Consider the following 21,240-nt stretch of genomic DNA (forward strand, 5'->3'; position numbering starts at 1 on the left):
GTATTTGATACTCCTCATTACATTTGTAACTGCTAACAGCCACGGCGTACTGTCCACAGGCTGTCACGTCTTCGGTTCAGCCCAATTCTAAGTTTAGGAAGCATTGAAGACTGATCTGCACAGAGGTGTCCCGAGGGCAATGGTGAATCAATGGAATAGTACATAACCGTTTAGAAGTATTGCTGCTTAAATAAGAACTATAGGTGGCCATACACATAAGGTCACATCTCCCATAACCTGTTACAGCAGGCTGCTCCAACAGAGAACAGCCTGCCAGAGTTCACCGGATCGGCACTGCCGTTCACTGCCAGACCCCATAGACTGTGATGGGATTCAGCATGAGTTACTGGGTCAGGTTACCGGAGATGTGAACTTGGATAGATGGATGGATGAACTTGGATAGATGTTGGCTGATGGTTGAGCAATCATCTGGTGAACGTTCCAGACACGGCCATACACCTTTTAGTCCATATTGGCTATTACAGTTGTTAAGACTGTTCATACATGTTCAATGAAACCGGACAAGGGATGAAAGATCTTTCTGGAACGTTCTTTCAAAGAAAGATCTATTGATTAAGACCTCACCTTGAATCAGAGATGTTTCATCCGACTGTTGGAAAAAAATGCTAGACCGTAGTAATGGTCTGTCAACTAAAATGATAGTTCTTAAAGGAGTTTTCCGAGATTTTAATACTGCGGATAGGTCATCAGTATCTGATCGGTGGGGGTCCGACACCTGGGACCCCTGACGATCAGCTGTATGAGAAGGCAGCAGCGCCCTTGTGGTCATACCTGCTATGAGATCTTCATTGCACATGCCTCAGTAGTACTGGCACGAAATTTAAGTGAGCAGTGAGGATGCCTGGCCCTGTCTACCTCACTGGGAGGGAGAACGACTGAGTTAAAGGTGTTGCTGACAGGAACCCCGGTGACGTCACCTGCACTGATGGGCGGGATTTAGCTCTGCCCTAGCCAGTAAAACGGCTAGGGCAGAGCTAAAGCCCGTCCCTCAGAGCCGGTGACGTCACCAAACACACTGCCGGGCGGAAGTTACCGCCTGGCAGTGTGTTATTAAAAACAAAAGAGCCCGTGCCCTGCACGATTTAGCTCAGGGCACGGGAGCACATCGGAGCATGAGATGCTCCGATGCTAGTCTCAGGGATGCTGCCGGGGTGAAAATAAGGGTATGTCCGGGTTCAGCTCTGAACCCGGACAACCCCTTTAAAGCAGTGCTTCAAAGGGCTAGCCTGGCCTCTCGGTTGCATAAAACTAAAAATAAGCATTTCTCTACAACAGGAATACTGATTACCTACAGTAATTAAGGGCTCATTTCAGTCACCATGGTCAATCCTGCCAGGCAATGAGCCTGGTTAATTAGGGTTGATCATGGTGCCAGATCCTGTCTGTAAGAAGGATTAACCCTATTAAACCAATACCTGATGGGGCTGACCCTGATGATTAAACACATACCTTATCCCCCCCCCCCCCCCCAAATCCATTGCTGGGTTTAGGAGAAATAATTGTATTTAAAAAAATATATATATACAAATTAGGACTTAAAGGCTATGTATACCTTCGGGGGGCAATTTTTTTTTTTATGATTGCATTTTCATCTTTTTTGGCAAAAAAAAAAAAATCCTTTTTTCTAATTGGTCTTTATTAAAAATATTGGGCCGTTCTGTCACAAAGGGTTGTGTGAATTAGGGTTTTTCAATATCAAAATTTTTATTTGGTTTCGATACCATAAAAAAGTATTGCAATATTTGATACCACCCGAAAAAAAAAAAAAAAAAGCCAAAAAAGCTGCATTTTATGTAACGTCCGGCCCATAATAGAACAGTCTGATCCTGTTTTTTTGGGGGGACAAGGTTACGGCGTTCGCCGCATAGGACATTTTTTTATATTTTAATAGTTTGGACTTTTCGGATGTGGTGATATGTAATATGTTTATTTATTTATTGTTTATATATTTTATATGTAAAATTGGGAAAGGGGGTAATTTATACTTTAATATTTTGGTGTTGTTTTTTTTTTTTTTTTTTTACTTTTTATTTAATAACTATTTCCCTTTTAGTCCCTTGTCCTATTCACCCTAATAGAGCTCTATTAGGGTGAATAGGACTTCACACTCTCCCTGCTGCCCTGGGCTTTGTATACACAGCAGCAGCGAGCTGACCATGGAAGGCTTCAGTAGTGTCCTGGCTTCCATAGTAACCGATCGGAGCCCCATTGTGCCATCATCTAATACCCGATATCTCTAATTTACTAAGAGGTCATAAACACTTATTTAAGCCACTGATCAGTAAGATGAGGATTGAGCTATAATGAGTGTTTATAATGTCAGAGAGCAGAGATAAGGAAACCATCAGATTAGCTGGTGACTGAGCAGAGAGAAAATTCAGATCCCTCTATTAGAGCATCTCAGCCCTGTACAGAAAAAAGTGTTTCATATTTCTAATAATGACCAATTACAAATATGATTTTAGCCTAAAATAAGTACAATACAATTATAATAAATAAAAAAAATTCCCCCAAAGTGTACATAGCCTTTAAGTGCACCGAGGGTGAGCCCTAGCCACTCTGAGAACTTTACCTTCTTCCACTGCTTCTCTGGACACTTCCTCCTCCACCTGGGTACCGAGAAGCAGAGTGGAGGAGCTCTAAAGTAAGTGCAAGGGGTATTCCAGCGTTTAGGTATTGATGACCTATTCTCCGGATAGCTTGCTTCATACAGCTGTTTGGTGGGGTGCTGGATGTTGGACCCCCATTATCAATTGCTTGTGGCCGGCACTGGGCACACAACAGGGCACCCCCACTGATTTGCTATTGATAGCCTATAGGGAGAATAGATAATCAATGGCTAAAATCTGGAATACCCCTTTTGAGCCCTAACATGCGTTTTTTTGTTTTGTTTTTTTTCCCGCTTTTTTTATCGAAACGCATGAATGGATTGGATAAGAAAAAAGATGTTTTTAATCCGCCCTACCAATCAAGTCAGTAGATGTCTGACTCTCAGCAGTTCAGCCAATCAGATGTTTAAGCGGACTGCTGCTTTCCGGAACAGGCGCTGAGCAGCACAGCACTGTACGCTGGGTAGTGGCCGCGATTAGTACTGCAGCACCACCCCCAATTAGTCAATGGAAGCAGCGCAGCAGTACCTTTCATGACCACTTCCCGGTGTACAGGATTGTGCTGTTCCAGTGCCTGTTCTGGAGCGCAGGCGTCCGTCGAAGAGTTAATCGGTTGTACTGTTTGACCACACACTGATCTGATATTTATGGCCTCACCCATTTTTCACCAACCTGTGATTTTCCAGCTGTTGCAAAACTACAAGTCTTAACAGGCTGTCAGGGCATGATGTGGGTTGTAGTTTCGCAACGGCTGGAGAGCCCCAGGTTAGGGAACACAAGGCATTACAGTCATGAAAACCCCCTTTAAGAGGATACGTGGTTTCAGAAAATAAGGGTTATTATTTTTTTTATTATTTCTAGCATATACCATCACATTCTGCTCCAACCTCTGGTTCCTTCTCCAGTCTTGGGAGTCTAAAGAGCTCTCTAATGAATAATTTCGATGGGCTAATCTAGTTCATGGGCACTGTGCGCAGGGTGGTGGTGTAAGGTTCTTCATCTGAACCAGTAAGTCATCTGTTACTGCCACAGTGGAATTGTGTTGCGATCACTGGTGTGACTGATTTCGTGTTGCCGGATCTGGTGTCTGCAGGAGTGAGGAAATCGGAGAAGAGCAGACGGGGAGTAAACAATTGTTCCATTGTAACATTGACATTGAGTCCTAAAGGCATGCTGTGCATCACTTTTAACACTTCCTCGGCCTAATACTTTGTTGTTGGGTAATGGACCAGATTCTTGCTGCTTTCTTTTTTTACTCAATGCAGTGTACGCCGACGGCCAATACTTTTTATGGATCTTAATATAGTTTGAAAGAATTTACTTCAAGGGTTTTTTCAGGATTTTAATATTGATTTCTGATTGATTTCCGCGCCCCCTGTTTAACAGCGGAAAACAGGCGAACTAGACATTTCTCAATGATAAAACATATTACAAACTTTCTTGTGGTCACTTGTGCTATTGATTTATGCAAAGTCATGCGAAAAGTTAGCAGACATGTAAGACCTGCATAGCTCCCCCATGTAAGGCTAATTTTTGTCTGTAAGGCCTTATACCACACAATTTTCGGGTCAATTATCGGGGTCAAGTGTTTGTACGAACGCTTGTTGACAATAATTGGCTCGTATTATCAAGCAGCTGATGAATGGGCAAATGCTTGTTCATCGGCCAATGACCACCTTTTATTGGGATGAAAGATGCCCGATTGTCGACAGCACAATTCCCTGTGTAATTAGTGATGTGCTGCCGATAAGGCGTAGAAGAGAATTAGGAGGGATGACTGCGGCAATCTTTCCTCCCACACTCAGTTTGCCACAGCCTGTGTTATCAGACCAGTGCAAACGAGAGCCGATGGATGTGTTCATCCATCAACGTTCTCACTGCCTGAACATCGGCCCCTTAGTCTAGAGATATGGTAGTGTAGGGCACATGGCGCTTGAGGATATGGTGGGTCTTGGTCACACCTAAGTCACCTGGATGTGACCTCTGCATAGTCCTGTTGACCAGAAGGAGTCATTTCAGAACACTGGAGAGGAAGTGAATGCGTATGGATTATATGCATATTGTTAGCTTGTACTCATTTATGCTCCATTGATATGAGAGGACGAGATTATTACCATAATTTTTGAATCCGTTTATGTATATTGACACTAATTTGTTTCTCATGCCTTGTTGTGGTGTTATCACGTATTTATATTGTTAGAGAAGCCGATCCTCAGGACATGGCTGGCTAAAAATAATGTTTATGTCCTGTCTTGTGGTTTAACCTTTCAGCACCGGGAGGTGGTTAATTAGCCGGAGATGGGCCCTGGAGTGCAACTATTTATATTTTCCCATGAAGGTGCTATTGATTAATGCGCACTTGGAGATACGCATTATGATGCAGAGGAGATATTGCATATTAATCAGGATATAGTTAATCTAACGAGGCCTAGAAATAATGGGCTTTGTACGCACGATCCATGCCCTTACTCCCCTAAGGTGAAAAATAAAGCTCTGTAAAGCCGAGAGGGGAGAACTTTGGGTTACCGCCATCTAAGGACATTAGTCCCCCGGCAGCAATGGTGCCCAATACATGTGTGAGTGGGCGCCATATTTAAAGTCCTGACTGCTGGCATATTTATGTACGTAAGGCGGTCAGGAACGTGTTAATGTCGAGGATAAAAGAAAATAGTCTCAAGTTATTCTCATTAGCGCCACTCTTGTCTATGGGTTGCGTATGGTATTGCGATTTACACTCATTCAACTGGATGAGTGTGATGTGCAATACCGGAAACAGCCCTTGGACATAGGCGTTTCTGGAAAAAGGCAGACCCATATTTTTAATTATTAATAGGTCTTGTTACAGTCTAGCAGATACCTACAAGCCAATGCCTGTACTACAGTATGCATTCACTATGGTTGAAGGGTATTAGCAGATTATCATCTGACATATTGGAGCTGATGGGGAGAACAAGAATTTTAAGTGTTTTTTTTTTTTTTTTTTTTGTAATTTTAAGTTGCCGCGTTGCGTTGCTCTTGGTAAATATCAAGTCGTCCTTTATAGACGCGGTAGAAGATGGCGTAGATGTCAAGGTGAAGAAGTGACTCGTGGAGATGTAATATACAATCTGTTTGAACGTTTTTTCCAATTTTGGTGATGTTATTAACTTAAAGGCTACAGACCATAATGAAAGGAAAATATATGCCAAGTAGATTTGTAATTGGACGCCAAGCTGTACATAATAAATGACAATCTGCTCTCCCGTGGGTTAGAAATTACTGGGTAAAATGTCACAATGTACTTGCCTGGTGAAAAAGTGCTTTATAAAGTTCAAGACGCTGTTTACGTTCTTCTGCCTGTTTCCCAATCTGACATTTCATTAATGCCTTTTTACATTGGGAGCATTAGTTATGGCACATGGTGTTAATTGAATGTAACGTTTTGATTATTGGGTAATAATCACTTTGTTGCAACAATTAGAGATGACACTGGAAAATTTCTGGGTAATGGATGCCGTAAAAAATTACCTTATTGTTTCAATTAAAACAATAATGCGCCAATAAACCATTTTCCTCTTGGTAGTCTAGGATTTCCAGTTTAAAGGGGCAGTCTATGTAGGTAGTTGTTGGCCTAAACAATTATGAGATTAATACTTGGTGTTTTGCAATACCACATTTCTATCATCATAAATTACCTTGTAACCTGTAGATGTTTGGATGTCTCCTTGTCCCAAGTTGTCGATGACTTCCTGTCTTGGTGACCACACGGTCTGGATCACAGTAGCTGTGCCTACCAGTGGTTATTTTGTGTAGAGTGGTACATGAAATGGCAAGATGTTGGGAGAAGATGTGGATGTTAGGGCCCCCTTAATTGTTCTGGGCAATATAGGGAAGGAACATGGTTAGGAATGCTTCTTCTCAATATTTGCCTTGTGTAAAGGTGCCACCGATCATCCAATGAATGGGCTTGTTCAATGGGTGGAGCATTGCTGATGCAGTCCTCTAAATAATTGTTTCTGGGCAGCACATTCTGCTGTATATACAGCAATCTGCTGCTCGGGACCAAAAAGTCTCTAAGAGGATGAGTGATCGATCTAGCGATCACTACTTCCCACACAGGGGAAATGATTGCTCCATGTATGTGCTGCTCTCACCTCCTCTCACCAGCGCTTCATTCCCAATAATTGCCTGCTAAGTTGGCACATGTAAAGGGGCCTTTACTGAGAATTTTGTAATTTGAGTGGTTGTAATGTAGACCATAAGCTGTATTATTTTAAAGGCAAACAGTCTTTGGATTGAAGGCAACAAATTACCGTAATTTGTTTGTGTTGTTCAATGTTTCATTGCCCAAGCAATTAGAATTTAGTAAAAAGTTCTTCCAACAATAGTAGCTGATCACACTGTGCCAATATCCCCAAAGTTCCTGCCTACTGAATATGCATATGTGACAATAATGCTGAATAAATGAGTCTCTGAGGGTCCTTTATCAAAGACCAGCTTTTTATGATGGTCTTTGATAGCCCCCTTACTGCCAGAGGAAGCGCCTAATCATACATTAGGTGCACCTCCAGCAATCCATGCACCTTGAGGGAAAACTACTCCAATCCCTGACTGGAGAAGTTTTCGGTAGTTTACGCCTCTGTTAGTAAATTTGCTGGAGCCGATGTTCCAGCCCCCACCACTGCAGGCTGCTGCCGTGACCATGTGTCTTTTAACCTTAGTGATCAGCTGCTAAACAGTGGAAGCTCTTTTGGACTTTTTTCTGTGAAATCCATATTCCCCTAAAGAAGTTTTCCTCAACCTCAGGGCTAACCTGATGGTCATGATTTGAGAATATCCCACAGAATGAATACCTGTGGTAAGTCCTGATGCACTGACACTAATTATATCACCTGCTCATCCTGAAAACATGACAGACAGGTGGGCCTGGAGGACTGGAGTTGAGGAACACTGCTCTAAAGGACCTGTGAACAGAGGTTGTCCAGGTGAGACAACCCATTTAGAAATGGTAGTTGTATTGAATATACAAGTGACTCTGTCTTCTTCTCAAGGTTGGAAACGGGTTATGGAATAGAACGTTATTTTATTTTTTTGTTTAAGCAGCACCATACCTAACATCTAGATAGTTATTGCACATGGGTAAAGCCCTGGAGATGCTTGAGTGTGCCTGAGAGTGTTGAGTATAGCATGTTACACTAAATGCCTCTTCAGTGGATTGTTTTTCATTTCTCGATGTGTGGCATCAAATCCCTGGAGGTAATCTGCTTAGACAGTATATTTAGTGGTGGGGTAATAGCTTTGTTGATTTCTCGTTAACGAGAAACCTTGTTATGTGCTTTCATCTATAGTATAATTAGTAGACTTTATAAGAAGCTTTTCATTTTGGTCAAGAATAGAAATAACAAAGCGATTCTAACTTTATAAAGTAGAGATGTCAGTGCCTTGCCTGGTGGGTCTGTTACGCTTCTAACATGTTTAATGTCCCCTAAAGATTGAGCAGGCTCACACCATTTTGTTGCATACCCATTGCTGTGATATTAACATATACATATATATATATATATATATATATATATATATATATATATATATATATAATTATATTATATTAGTTTTTTTTACTCAACAATCAGATGTTACATTATAGTTAACGAGCTGTATACAAAAAATACCAATTCATGCAATGCACAAAAAACCTACAGTTTGTTCCAGTATAGGAAATGTTAGAGGGGTTATCTGATAGGATAAGTTTTTAGTAAATGGGGGAAAATGGTTTAAAATGGATTTGTTCATAGTAATATCCAAGTCCTATGTTGATGTTCAGCTTTTTAGCTGATTTGAGCAATAATGAATACTGCGACCTGCTGCCCCACCGATATGTGCTGCTGTGCCCCCAATAGTTGGACTGATTTCTTCCAATCCAATAATAGACAGGTATTTTTGTGAACATGTCAAAAATCTGTTATATCGGTAATTTTCTGTGGTCTAAGGCTTCCGGTATCGGTCCACTACATAACTGCACAATTGTAAAAGCGGTGTATGGTCCGTCTTAATGTTTTTAATGTCAGTGTTACTAATACATCTCCGTACCTCCTGTATTTCAGAGAGGGCAATCGCACGTCATGAAGTACGGGAAATAGAACAGCGCCATTCCATGGATGGATCCCGACAAGAGGTCCCGCTCGATGAAGACGACGACATTTTGATTATTTATAATAGAGTTCCCAAGACTGCCAGCACTTCGTTCACAAACATAGCCTATGACCTATGTGCAAAAAACAAATACCACGTGCTTCACATTAACACCACCAAAAATAACCCCGTGATGTCACTTCAAGACCAGGTAGGAATAATATTTGACCCTAAAATGGAACACTGTTTTTTCTGTAACGTTTTGGTCATGTTGGTGAGATTTAGGGTTCTTTATTTTATTATTTATTTTACATGTATAGCGTTTTACAGATACTCTCATCACTCTCTGTCCCCAGTGGAGCTCACAATCTAAGTTCCCTATCCATATGTCTTTGGAGTGTGGTAGCCCAAGCACAGGGAGGACATGCAAACTTCATGCAGATGTTGTCCTTGGTTGGATTTGAACCTAGGACCCACTGAGCATTGGTGTTAAGCATCGGGCCTCCGTGCTCAGTGGGTCCTATGTGTTGGCTGTGGTCGTGCATTATTCTGTTCTGTATTGCCTAAAAGCAGCATTATGATTTCTCTGGCAGTGCAGAGTTTTTTGTTTTTCATCATACACTGTAGGGGACATTTCTGAACACCGCTCTATATTTAGCTGTAAGATGTAGGTATTGCCAGAGCAACCAGTTTCTGCTTGTCATTTTTAGTGCAGTTTCAAAATGAAAAGAAAGTTTGTAATAATGCCACCGTTTTGCCTGTGCAGAAATCACAGCAGATTTTGCAAAAATATGTATCGTGACTTTAACTGCTTTTAATGTCATGTACAGTTTGTCGGCTGTAGGCTGCTCACTGCCAATATTATATATAGCTTTCCCATATCCACTATATCCTTTGACACACGAAAAGCCTACTGTGTCATCGTCAAAACTGAGCATGTCGAAATTGGGTAACCAGTTCTTCCTTGCTCTGCCATCTGCTGGTCCCATCAAAATTGGTGGCTTTAGCCTGGCCAGCCTTTAGACTTTTAAAAGAGGACCGGAGCGAGGATAGTCTTACTATTAGACTATATGCATTATATTTTGTAATTGTGACATGGAGAGGACCCTATCATCGCCAGTTTTCTTAATTATATGGTCAAGCAAATCTGTTTATTCCTTGACTTTGTAGAGCCGCTATTTTGCAGAGATAAAAACCCATTGGTGGTCTCCCTTCATATTGTAGACCAGTGCAGTAATAACAAAAGTACCTCTATAGTGCGAGGACCCTGTCGTATATCTCTGGTTTTACGACTGTTATAGCTTTGTAGGGAAGAGACTTATCATATTTTTTTGTTTATATAAGACACTTTTTTATCAAGAAAAAATCTTGCTGAAAAGTGCTCGCATCTTATAGTCCACAGTAAGGGTGGTACCGCAGTGCCAGACCCTCTGACTGATCTCTGCCTTCTGCTGCCACGATCTCATACACTGCAAGTAAAGCCTGCATCAATGTCTCTGCCTACCTGGCTGAGAGTTCTAGCCCAGGGGGTGGCGATGCTGGATTGAGTGATGGCTGACCTCACAACCAATCCAACGTGCCTCACTTCCAGAGCTTGCCATCTGCCGGGGAAGTTCTTCTAAGGATCTTCCAGCTTTGCCACCCCCTGGGCTGGAACTCGCAGCCAGGTAAGCAAGCACATTGATGTAGGCTTCAGTTTTAGCCAACAGCTACTTCTCCTGACTGTATTCCTCATCAATTCCCAACAGAGCCTTAAGGCCCCTTTATAATCGGGGCAATTATCAGGAAGTAGTGTTCCTAGGAAAGCTTGTTCCTCGTAATTGCCCTATGTTAAAGTGCTGCCGATCACCCGTTTAAACGAACAAACGCTCATTCATCAAGTGAAAGCATCACTGCTGTGGGTACCAAAACAGTTTCCAGGCAGCAGATCATGCTCTATAAACGGGGATCTGCTGCCCAGAATTCTCTGTGGGAATGAGTGTCCACAGCATCGATCACTGGTTCCCATACAAAGAAGATGATTTCTGTATGTAAATGCAGCTCTCACCTCCTCTGACAAGCGGGAAATTGTTTGGAACAAACGGCTTGATCCCAATAATTGTCTTCTGAGTATGTCCAGTCCTTCTTTCCCCAGCATCTGCCATCATCTTGTCTGTCTCTTTGTCTGATGAGTGGGCCGGTTCCGCCTCGAAACGCGTCACCTGTAAAACGAGCCTCAATAGAGAAAACATTCTGAAGCTACATTTCATCTCTACTTACCTGGCTGTGCCGCCGCTACATCCCATACCCTCTTCTCCTCTGCCATTATCTGGGGAGAGTCAGAACTTTAGATGGTTGACTGAAATTGATGGGTCCAGCCAACTTTTCTCTGTTGTGTATGGCCAACCTTAGACTGCTTCTTCCACACACAGATCTTCCAGATGTCTTATTTAACCAACATCTGCTTTGTCTGTGATACATTTGTTTTATGGTTTTCCCCAAATAATAGTTTCAGTTTTTCATTATATTTTTATGATTACCCCAGCAGAGTGTAGACACATTTAGGCCTCATGCACACGACCGTGGTGTGTTTTTCGGTCCGCGCGGAACCGGAACGGCACGGACAGCCTTTAATATAAAAAAAATGCAAAGCGCGGACAAGAATAGGACATGTGTTTTTTTTTTTTGTTTTTTTTTTTTGTTTTTTTTTTTTAGCGGGGCCACGGAACGGAGCAACGGATGCGGACATCACACTGAGTGCTTTCTGCATCTTTTGCGGCCCCATTGAAGTGAATGGGTCTGCATCCGAGACGCCTTTTTGGGATGTGGACCAAAACAACGGCGATGTGCATGAGGCCTTAGAGTGTTAAAATGATTCTTTAGATCCTTTCCCTTCTGTTACCTCATTAAGGATTCTTACTGCCTCTTGCACCACAACTTAGCCTACGTCTCTATAAAAATAAATCAGTGGCGCCCCCCCAGGAGCATTCTTGCTCCTGATCACTTGAATGCAAATACATCATCCAATCAGATTGTTATCGAACCTCTCCTAGAGCTGGCGGTGCAATCAACAGCAGATACAACATGAGGCGCTGTGTTTTATTGTGCGGCCTGAGGTCTCTGCGCACCCTGGTAATCAGGAGACTTTACCTGAACATACAGACATCGAGAAACGCCCTTTGGTAGAATTGGTTAATTAACACTTTTTGCTACCATTCTGGTAACGGCATGATATGAATATGAATTGTTAATTGCAGGGCCTGGGATTCTCAGCACATTCCTCATGGCTGCGGATATTTGTGAATATCTTGCACAATTGATATACCGAAATATGCAAAGTTAGTATTTTAAAATGAATCATACTGTCAGTGGTTTATGCTTCGAACACAATCGCAATACATCATTGTGTCAGGCGCTGCGGGGTTAACAGCGAGTCAGCATCACCTTGAGCATTTTAAGATTTTTTTATTTATTTTTTCTTCCTCTTCCATTTTTATTACTGTTGATTTTTGAGCCCGTCACCAGCGATCTCACTATCCAACCGCATAGACACACAGCTGTGGTTCACTTAACTAAAACGCTGTTTTAGTCAAGTTGATCATAGGCTCCGTTCCAGAGTTACGATACCTTTCCTCAATATACAAATTAGGCCATTGGTGCAATGGGGGCATCACTATTACACTTGTTGTACCCAAACTCCGCTAATTTCTGTAGCCAGCCTCTCCCTGTGTTCCCAATGCCTGACCTTGTCAACCAAAGCAGCTATGAAAGGACTGGCCACAAAGCAGTGGAAGCTTAGATGCTACAAGAGCAATGGTGACACCCTCATTGCACCAAAGGCCCAATTTGCATGTCAAGAAAAAGCATCATAACTCTGGAACGGAGCCTCGGGTCAACAAAAGAAAAACAGTGTTTTAATCAGGTGAACCACAGTTATGTGTCCATGCAAACGGCTGAATAGGTACCTGGTGACTGATTCCACTTCAAGGAGATTTATATCACATTCATAGTGGTTATTTGTTGTGTATACGGTACATGGGGACGCAAGTACGCTGAGGACAGCCTGACCATTATGGCATTATAGTGCACCAATCATTTTCTTCACCCTTGGAAGAATTTTTAATTGGGGTTTTCCTTAAAGGGGTTGTTCTACCATTACATATTATTTTAATAATATATATATTAAAATAATAAATAAATATATCTATATATAGATATAATATATAAATATATATATATATATATATATATATATATATATATATATATATATATAGATAGATCATGAGAAAACTAGTTACTTTTTTTAATTTTTCAGTTTCAGATATGCCCCAATTGTGAGGTATTCTCTTTACTTCATTATAATGGCACCCTCTGGTATTTTCTTTTGTTCACCTGTCCACCAATTGTAGCGGTCGCACATGCTCAGTTCCGTCCTTCAACTGTCACCAGCTTTATCTACTGGTAGAAGCTGTGACATTTACAGGAAGGGTGCTGCTGCAGAAAGGATGCACCCCATGAACTGTGATGGGGAGAGAGCTACAGCAGAAAGGGCATGCCCCACGAGCTTCCGGCTGGAAATAAATCTGCTGGTGATGGTTACGCAAAAGAAAATGTCATAACACCGTAAGTGGTTTCCATGCCATTTTTTTTTTTTGTGGTTAAAAAAGAAAATCCACCAATGTAGGAACCCCAATTATGTATCTTGGCATAGTTTGCTTTTAGGGTCACGTTTCTTATCTTCCTCACTCGGTTAGCAGTTGATTGAACCCAGTTTTTCCCTTTTAATTATTTTTTTGTGTTAGAATTTGCTCCCATAAACCCTCCAGCTCCGCAGACTCATTTGTTTATTCCCATCTTTATGTATTGTTTTGTTCCTTGAGGTACAGAATATGGTTAGAAGTAGATTTCCTATAGCGCGCACACTGTGCCTTGCACCTAATCATTTCATATGACAAATAGACAAGGGAGCAGATATTGCTGTATTATGGAGGCACAGTGTAAAAAAAAATATTTTCCATATTTCTTTCTCCATGGGGGCTGTCTGATCTGCCGTGGATTTTTAATATGCAGTCTAATCCAGAAAGGCTTCTGAATATGAAAGTAATCGCTCATGTAACGCTCCTGCTGAAAATCCACTATTACGTGTGTTTTATTTTTTCCATTGATTACGGGTGGTAGGATTCTTTCATCATTCCTGTTCGCATCAGGTGCACTTATTGTGAAGGGCCTCCTTTTGATGAACCTACCTTTTGTGAATATAGTAAAAAAATAATGCATAAATAGCAACTACCTAATCCTCGGAATTTCATTTTGTATCCGTAGGCGCAAGAGGAGTTATTTGCATGTGTAGTAGAGGTGCAGCTATGGAAAAATGCACTTACATACCGTAGGCTTTGTGCGAACGTTTTTCACATATTCCATGCCTATTTATCTAGGGCTTGCTCCCAGTCAGAAGTGGTACATATGACCCACTTTATCACACCCCAAATTAATACAAACACAATCCCACACAAGACCCACTAAACAAATACCCCACACCAGAATAGACCTCTTAAACCCAAACCAGACCCCCTAAAAAACAGACCACGTCCACTAAACCAGGCATCCTCAAACTGCGGCCCTCCAGCTGTTGTAAAACTACAACTCCCACAATGCCCTTCTGTAGGCTGTTTGGGCATGCTGGGAGTTGTCGTTTTGCAACAGCTGGAGGGCCGCAGTTTGAGGATGCCTGCACTAAACAAAGGTAAAACCTGTAGGTAGAAATAATACAGGGGGATTTATCAAACTGGTGTAAAGTAGAACTGGCTTAGTTGCCCATAGCAACCAATCAGATTCCACATTTCCCAAAGGAGTTGTGAAAGGTGGAATCTGATTGGTTGCTATAGGCAACTAAGCCAGTTCTACTTCATACCAGTTTTGATAAATCTCCCCCACAGATCCTAGACTAGACCTCCTAAATACAGACTGCAGACTAGATCCCCTAATCGCATACACCCTAGACCAGACCCTCTAAAAATACAAAAGCCATACCAGACCGCATAAACAAATACACACTCCATACTAGACCCCCAAAATACAAACCAAGAAAAGACCCCCTAAGCTAATGCAAACCCCATACCAGACACTTAAGAAAGTGAAAATACTTAAATATTACTTTATTATAAATACAGTGAGGAACAGAAGTATTTGAACACCCTGAGATTTTGCAAGTTCTCCCACTTAGAAATAATGGAGGGGTCTGCATTCCCACTCTGAGACAGAATAAAAAAAAAATTCAGGAAATCACATTGTATGATTTTAAAAGACCTTATTTATGGCTATTTTCACACTGGTGTTTCTGGGTCCGCTTGTGAGATACGTTTTAGGGCTCTCACAAACGAGCCAAAACGGATCAGTTTAGCCCCAATGCATTCTGAATGGATAAGGATCCGCTCAGAATGCATCAGTTTGCCTCCGTTCCGCCTCTATTCCACTCTGGAGGCGGACACCAAAACGGACACCAAAACAGCGCTTTGGTGTTCACCTGACGATGCGGAGCCAAATGGATCCGTCCTGACTTACAATGTAAGTCAATGGGGACGGATCCGTTTCTCACTGGCACAATATGGTGCAATTGTAAACTGGTCCGTCCCCCATTGACTTTCAATGTAAGTCAGGACGGATCCGTTTGACTTACACTTAGATTATTTTTTTTGTTTTTTTACAGAGTAATGCAAACGGATCTGTTCTGAACGGAAACCAGCATTTGAATTATAGGTGCGGATCCGTCCGTGGAGATGCCAGACGGATCCGCACCTACACGCAGGTGTGAAAGTAGCCTATCTTTCACTGCTGAACATAAGTATTTAAACACCTGAGAAAATCAGTGTTAATATTTAGTACAGAAGCCTTTTTTCTGGAATTGCAGAGGTCAAACGTTTCCTGAATTCTTAACCAGGTTTGCACACACTGGAACAGGAATTTTGGCCCACTCCTCCACACAGATCTCCTCTAGATCTGTCAGGTTTCGGGGCTGTCGCTGAGCAACACAGAGTTTCAGCTCCCTCCAAAGATGTTCTATTGGATTTAGGTCTGGAGACTGGCTAGGCCACTCCAGAACCTTGATATGCTTCTTACAGAGCCACTCCTTGGTTATCCTGGCTGTGTGCTTTGTGTCGTTGTCATGTTGGAAGACCCAGCCACGACCCATCTTCAATGCTCTGACTGAGGGAAGGAGGTTGTTGCTCAAAATCTCACAATAAATGGCCCCATTCATCCTCTCCTTAACACAGTGCAGCCATCCTGTCCCCTTCGCAGAAAAGCACCCCCAAAGCATGATGTTACCACCCCCATGCTTCACGGTAGGGATGGTGTTCTTGGGATGCAACTCATCCTTCTTTTTCCTCCAAACACGACGAGTGAAGTTTAGACCAAAAAGTTCTACTTTGGTCTTATCTGACCACACGACTTTCTCCCATCCCTCCTCTGGATCATCCAGATGTTCATTGGCAAACTTTAGACGGGCCTGGACATGTGATGACTTGAGCAGGGGAACCTTCCGTGCAATGCATGATTTGTAAATATAATGACGTAGTGTTCTACCGACAGTGACCTTTGAAACTGTGGTCCCAGCTCTCTTCATGTCATTGACCAGCTCCTCCCTTGTAGTTCTGGGCTGATTACTCACCTTTCTGATCATCAGTGATACCCCATGAGGTAAGATCTTGCATGGAGCCCCAGTCCGAGGGAGACTGACAGTCGTCTTTAGCCTCTTCCAGGCATGGGATCCAGCCGGTTCTCTCCGGTTCTGCCGAACCGTTTGTTAAAATTACAGGCGGTTCGCAGAACCGGTGAGAAGCAGGGATCCCGACCCGGTCCTGCAGCTGCGCCTGCACCAGTGACGTAGCTATAGGGGTGGGGGCGGAGCGGAAGCCGAGAGGAGAGGCCCTGTGTGACGCGCACTGTGCAGGGCAGCTGGGCAGGCGAAGTGAGGAGGGGCCGGGGGAGCGGCTTCAGTTGAGGTGCGACGCAGGACTTAGTCACGTACCTCACTGTGACCTCCTGCGGCGGATCTCGCGAGATGACGCGATGACGCGGCGCGGGAAGGCACAGTGAGCGAGGCATTGGTGACCGCCTGTACCAGGATGCCACAAGCTGTGAAGGAGAGAGAGGTAAGTATTAATTATTTCTCCTAAGCAGGTGCCTACTCCACCTTCCCCTCATCCTGACCCAATGTTTAGATTCTTTTAGCCAAACAAGAGTTATAGGATGGGGTTGATGACAATATTTAAGGTGGCCACACACAGGGAAACACATCTATTTTGCCCACAGAGTAAGAGCAGCTTTTTTAAGCGGTACTCCACTATGTAATGGCCCCCTCTTTATTATTAATGTAATGGCCCCCTCTTTATTATTAATGTAATGGCCCCCTCTTTGTTATTAAAGTGGGGGCCATTATATTAATAATAAAGTGGGGGCCATTACATTAAAAATAAAGAGTGGGCCATTATAATATTACTGTAACGGCCCCCTCTTTATTATTATTATAATGGCCCACTCTTTATTTTTAATGTAATGGCCCCCACTTTATTATTAATATAATGGCCCCCACTTTAATAACAAAGAGGGGGCCATTACATTAATAATAAAGTGGGGGCCATTACATTAAAAATAAAGAGTGGGCCATTATAATAATAATAAAGAGGGGGCCGTTACAGTAATAACAAAGAGGGGGCCCCCTCTTTATTATTATTATAATGGCCCACTCTTTATTTTTAATGTAATGGCCCCCACTTTATTATTAATATAATGGCCCCCACTTTATTATTAATATAATGGCCCCCACTTTAATAACAAAGAGGGGGCCATTACATTAATAATAAAGAGGGGGCCATTACATTAATAATAAAGTGGGGGCCATTATATTAATAATAAAGTGGGGGCCATTATATTAATAATAAAGTGGGGAGCCATTACATTAATAACAAAGAGGGGGCCATTACATTAATAACAAAGAGGGGGCCATTATATTAATAATAAAGAGGGGGCCATTACATTAATAACAAAGAGGGGGCCGTTACAGTAATAACAAAGAGGGGGCCGTTACAGTAATAACAAAGAGGGGGCCGTTACAGTAATAACAAAGAGGGGGCCATTATATTAATAATAAAGTGGGGGCCATTATATTAATAATAAAGTGGGGGCCATTATATTAATAATAAAGTGGGGGCCGTTATATTAATAATAAAGAGTGGGCCGTTATAATAATAACAAAGAGGGGGCCGTTACAGTAATAACAGAGGGGGCCGTTACAGTAATAACAAAGAGGGGGCCGTTACAGTAATAACAAAGAGGGGGCCGTTACAGTAATAACAAAGAGGGGGCCGTTACAGTAATAACAAAGAGGGGGCCGTTACAGTAATAACAAAGAGGGGGCCGTTACAGTAATAACAAAGAGGGGGCCGTTACAGTAATAACAAAGAGGGGGCCGTTACAGTAATAACAAAGAGGGGGCCGTTACAGTAATAACAAAGAGGGGGCCGTTACAGTAATAACAAAGAGGGGGCCGTTACAGTAATAACAAAGAGGGGGCCGTTACAGTAATAACAAAGAGGGGGCCGTTACAGTAATAACAAAGAGGGGGCCGTTACAGTAATAACAAAGAGGGGGCCGTTACAGTAATAACAAAGAGGGGGCCGTTACAGTAATAACAAAGAGGGGGCCGTTACAGTAATAACAAAGAGGGGGCCGTTACAGTAATAACAAAGAGGGGGCCGTTACAGTAATAACAAAGAGGGGGCCGTTACAGTAATAACAAAGAGGGGCCGTTACAGTAATAACAAAGAGGGGGCCGTTACAGTAATAACAAAGAGGGGGCCGTTACAGTAATAACAAAGAGGGGGCCGTTACAGTAATAACAAAGAGGGGGCCGTTACAGTAATAACAAAGAGGGGGCCGTTACAGTAATAACAAAGAGGGGGCCGTTACAGTAATAACAAAGAGGGGGCCGTTACAGTAATAACAAAGAGGGGGCCGTTACAGTAATAACAAAGAGGGGGCCATTACAGTAATAACAAAGAGGGGGCCTAAGGCTTTTTAAAAGTTGAGTGGTATGTGTGTAGTGTATATATGGTGTATGTAAATATGTCGTGACTGTGTTGCATATATATGGTGTATGTATATATGTGTCATGACTCGTGACGCGCTGCGTATCCACCGCTGAGTAGGGAACCTGTTAAAAATTTGAATCCAACCCCTGGCCTCTTCCATTTTCTAACAATTGCTCCAACAGTTGATCTATTTTCACCAAGCTGCTTGGCGATTGCCCCGTAGCCTTTTCCAGCCTTGTGGAGGTCCACAATTTTGTCTCTGGTATCTTTTGACTGCTCTTTGGTCTTGCCCATGGTAGTAGTTGTCGTCTGACTGACTGTGGGGTGGACAGGTGTGTTTAAAGAGCTCAGACAGGTGCTACTAAGTTAGATTAATGAGTGACGTAGAGGTGGACTTTTTAAAGGCACAGTAACAGGTCTTTGTGAGCCAGAATTCTTGCTGCTTCCCAGGTGTTTAAATACTTATGTTCAGCAGTGGAAGACAAATAGCTTCTTTTAAAATCATACAATGTGATTTTCCTAATTTTTTTTTATTTTTATTTTATTTTAATTCTGTCTCATTGAGTGGGAATGCACCTACAATGTGAATTTCAGACCCCTCCATGATTTGGTGGAGTGGGAGAACTTTCAAAATTGCAGGGTGTTCAAATACTTCTGTTCCTCACTGTATATTCCCAAATACCTTTTATTATTTATAATGCCTCACTTTGTCTGGGGAGCAATCAGGAGAGGAAATAAAATGGCTGCCGTCCTATTAGTGCACACAAAACCTATGCTAATCACACAGCAGGACAAGTTACTTCATAACACTGAGCTAAAGAGCCGCCTCATCCTCCTCTCTGCTCTGCCTGTCGGGGATTATGATCCTGAATACAGCTGATAAGATCTTCTTCAGCTCAATCTCTGTAGGAATGGAGGTTATGGGGAGACATGAAGTACAGAGAGGATGGAGGGGTGTGGATAATGTGCAGCAGCACTTTTATGTAGTCTCCATTACCACCGTCTGTTCTGTGTCTCCTCATAAACTCCATTCCTACATAGACTGAGCTTAACATCTTATCATCTGTATTCAGGATCATAATCCCTGACAAGTAGAGCAATGAGGAGGATGAGGCAGCTCTTTACCTCAGTGTCCTGAAGTAACTTATCCTCCTGTGTGATTAGGACAGGTTTTGAGTGTACTAATGGAACAACGGCCATTTTATTTCTCCTAAATGATTGTTCCCTTAACAAAACATTATAACTGATGAAAGGTATTGGAATATATTTTTAATAAAGTAATATTTAAAGAGCACCTTTCACCAGGATACATGTAATGAAATAGTTATATTACCTTACAGTGCGGCCCCCAGTGATGTCTTTCCGCAATTTTTTAATTTTTTCAAAGGACCTCCCTTTCGTCCCTAGTTTGTTTTGGCGCCTCATATGCTAATAAGGCAATTCGGTTCAACGAGGCGGGGACTTGAATTTGTCCTACGCGCGGTTATCTTCTCCCTGGCTGCGAGCGCATCCAATCAGAGCACCCCGCTCTTAGCCAGGGAGAAGGAGCTCAAGTTCTCGTGAGAATCGCAGCTCCTTCTCCCGTGAGAACTTGAGCTCCTTTTCCTTGGCTAAGAGCGGGGCGCTCTGATTGGATGAGAAGATCCTCTTTAAGTATTTTCATTTTCTTAATTCCCGGAGAACCCCTTTAAACAAAAACAAACCATATAGCAGCCCCCTAAAACAACTATAGACCTCAAACAAAGACAACCCCCTAAACCAGGGATGCTCAACCTGTGGCTCTCCAGCTGTTACAAAACCAACTCCCAGCATTCCATAATAGCTGTAGGCTGTCCAGGCATGCTGGGAGTTGTAGTTTTGCAACAGCTGGAGGGCCCCAGGTTGGGCACCCCTGCCCTAAGCAAATACAAACCCTATACCAGGCCTATACAAATGTAGAACCCATAGATATAAATACAGATCCCCGACTAGACCCCCTAAATACAGACTGCAGATCAGATCCCCTAATCAAATACATCCTAGACAAGACCCTCCCAAAAATCCCATACCAGACCCCTTAAACAAAAACAAACACTATACCAGACCCCCTAAACCAATGTTCCTCATAGCCCATCTGCTGGTCATTATTCCACAAAATGAATAATGTACCTGTGATAACTCCTGACCCATTGACACTAATTATATTACCTGCTTAGAACTAAAGAAATCATGAAAACGTGACACTGCCCGCCCCCCCTTCCCCCCCCCCCCCCCCAAAAAAAAATAAAAAAAAATAGAAAAGTTTGTGAGTTGTCCTCACATTTTTAGGAAGGCTGCTCCCATTGAAGGTTTTTACCCAGCTTTTCTCAGGCTTAAGCCTCCTGCACACAACGGTTTTGTGGTCCACGGATGACTCTGGCTTGCCAAAGGATTTTTTATTTTTTTTTATT

At 42.5% G+C, this 21,240-nt stretch overlaps 1 protein-coding gene across 1 annotated transcript in view; it reads left to right on the top strand.

The window, feature by feature from the left end:
- Positions 1 to 21,240, top strand: part of HS2ST1 (heparan sulfate 2-O-sulfotransferase 1) — a 115,450-nt gene that overhangs the window by 65,830 nt on the left and 28,380 nt on the right. The window contains exon 2 of the mRNA XM_044301794.1: positions 8,714 to 8,952. Coding sequence (XP_044157729.1) covers positions 8,714 to 8,952 — 239 coding nt within the window. The remainder of the gene's footprint in view (positions 1 to 8,713; positions 8,953 to 21,240) is intronic.

This window comes from Bufo gargarizans, chromosome 7 (genome assembly GCF_014858855.1).
Source record: "Bufo gargarizans isolate SCDJY-AF-19 chromosome 7, ASM1485885v1, whole genome shotgun sequence".
Lineage (NCBI taxonomy): Eukaryota > Metazoa > Chordata > Amphibia > Anura > Bufonidae > Bufo > Bufo gargarizans.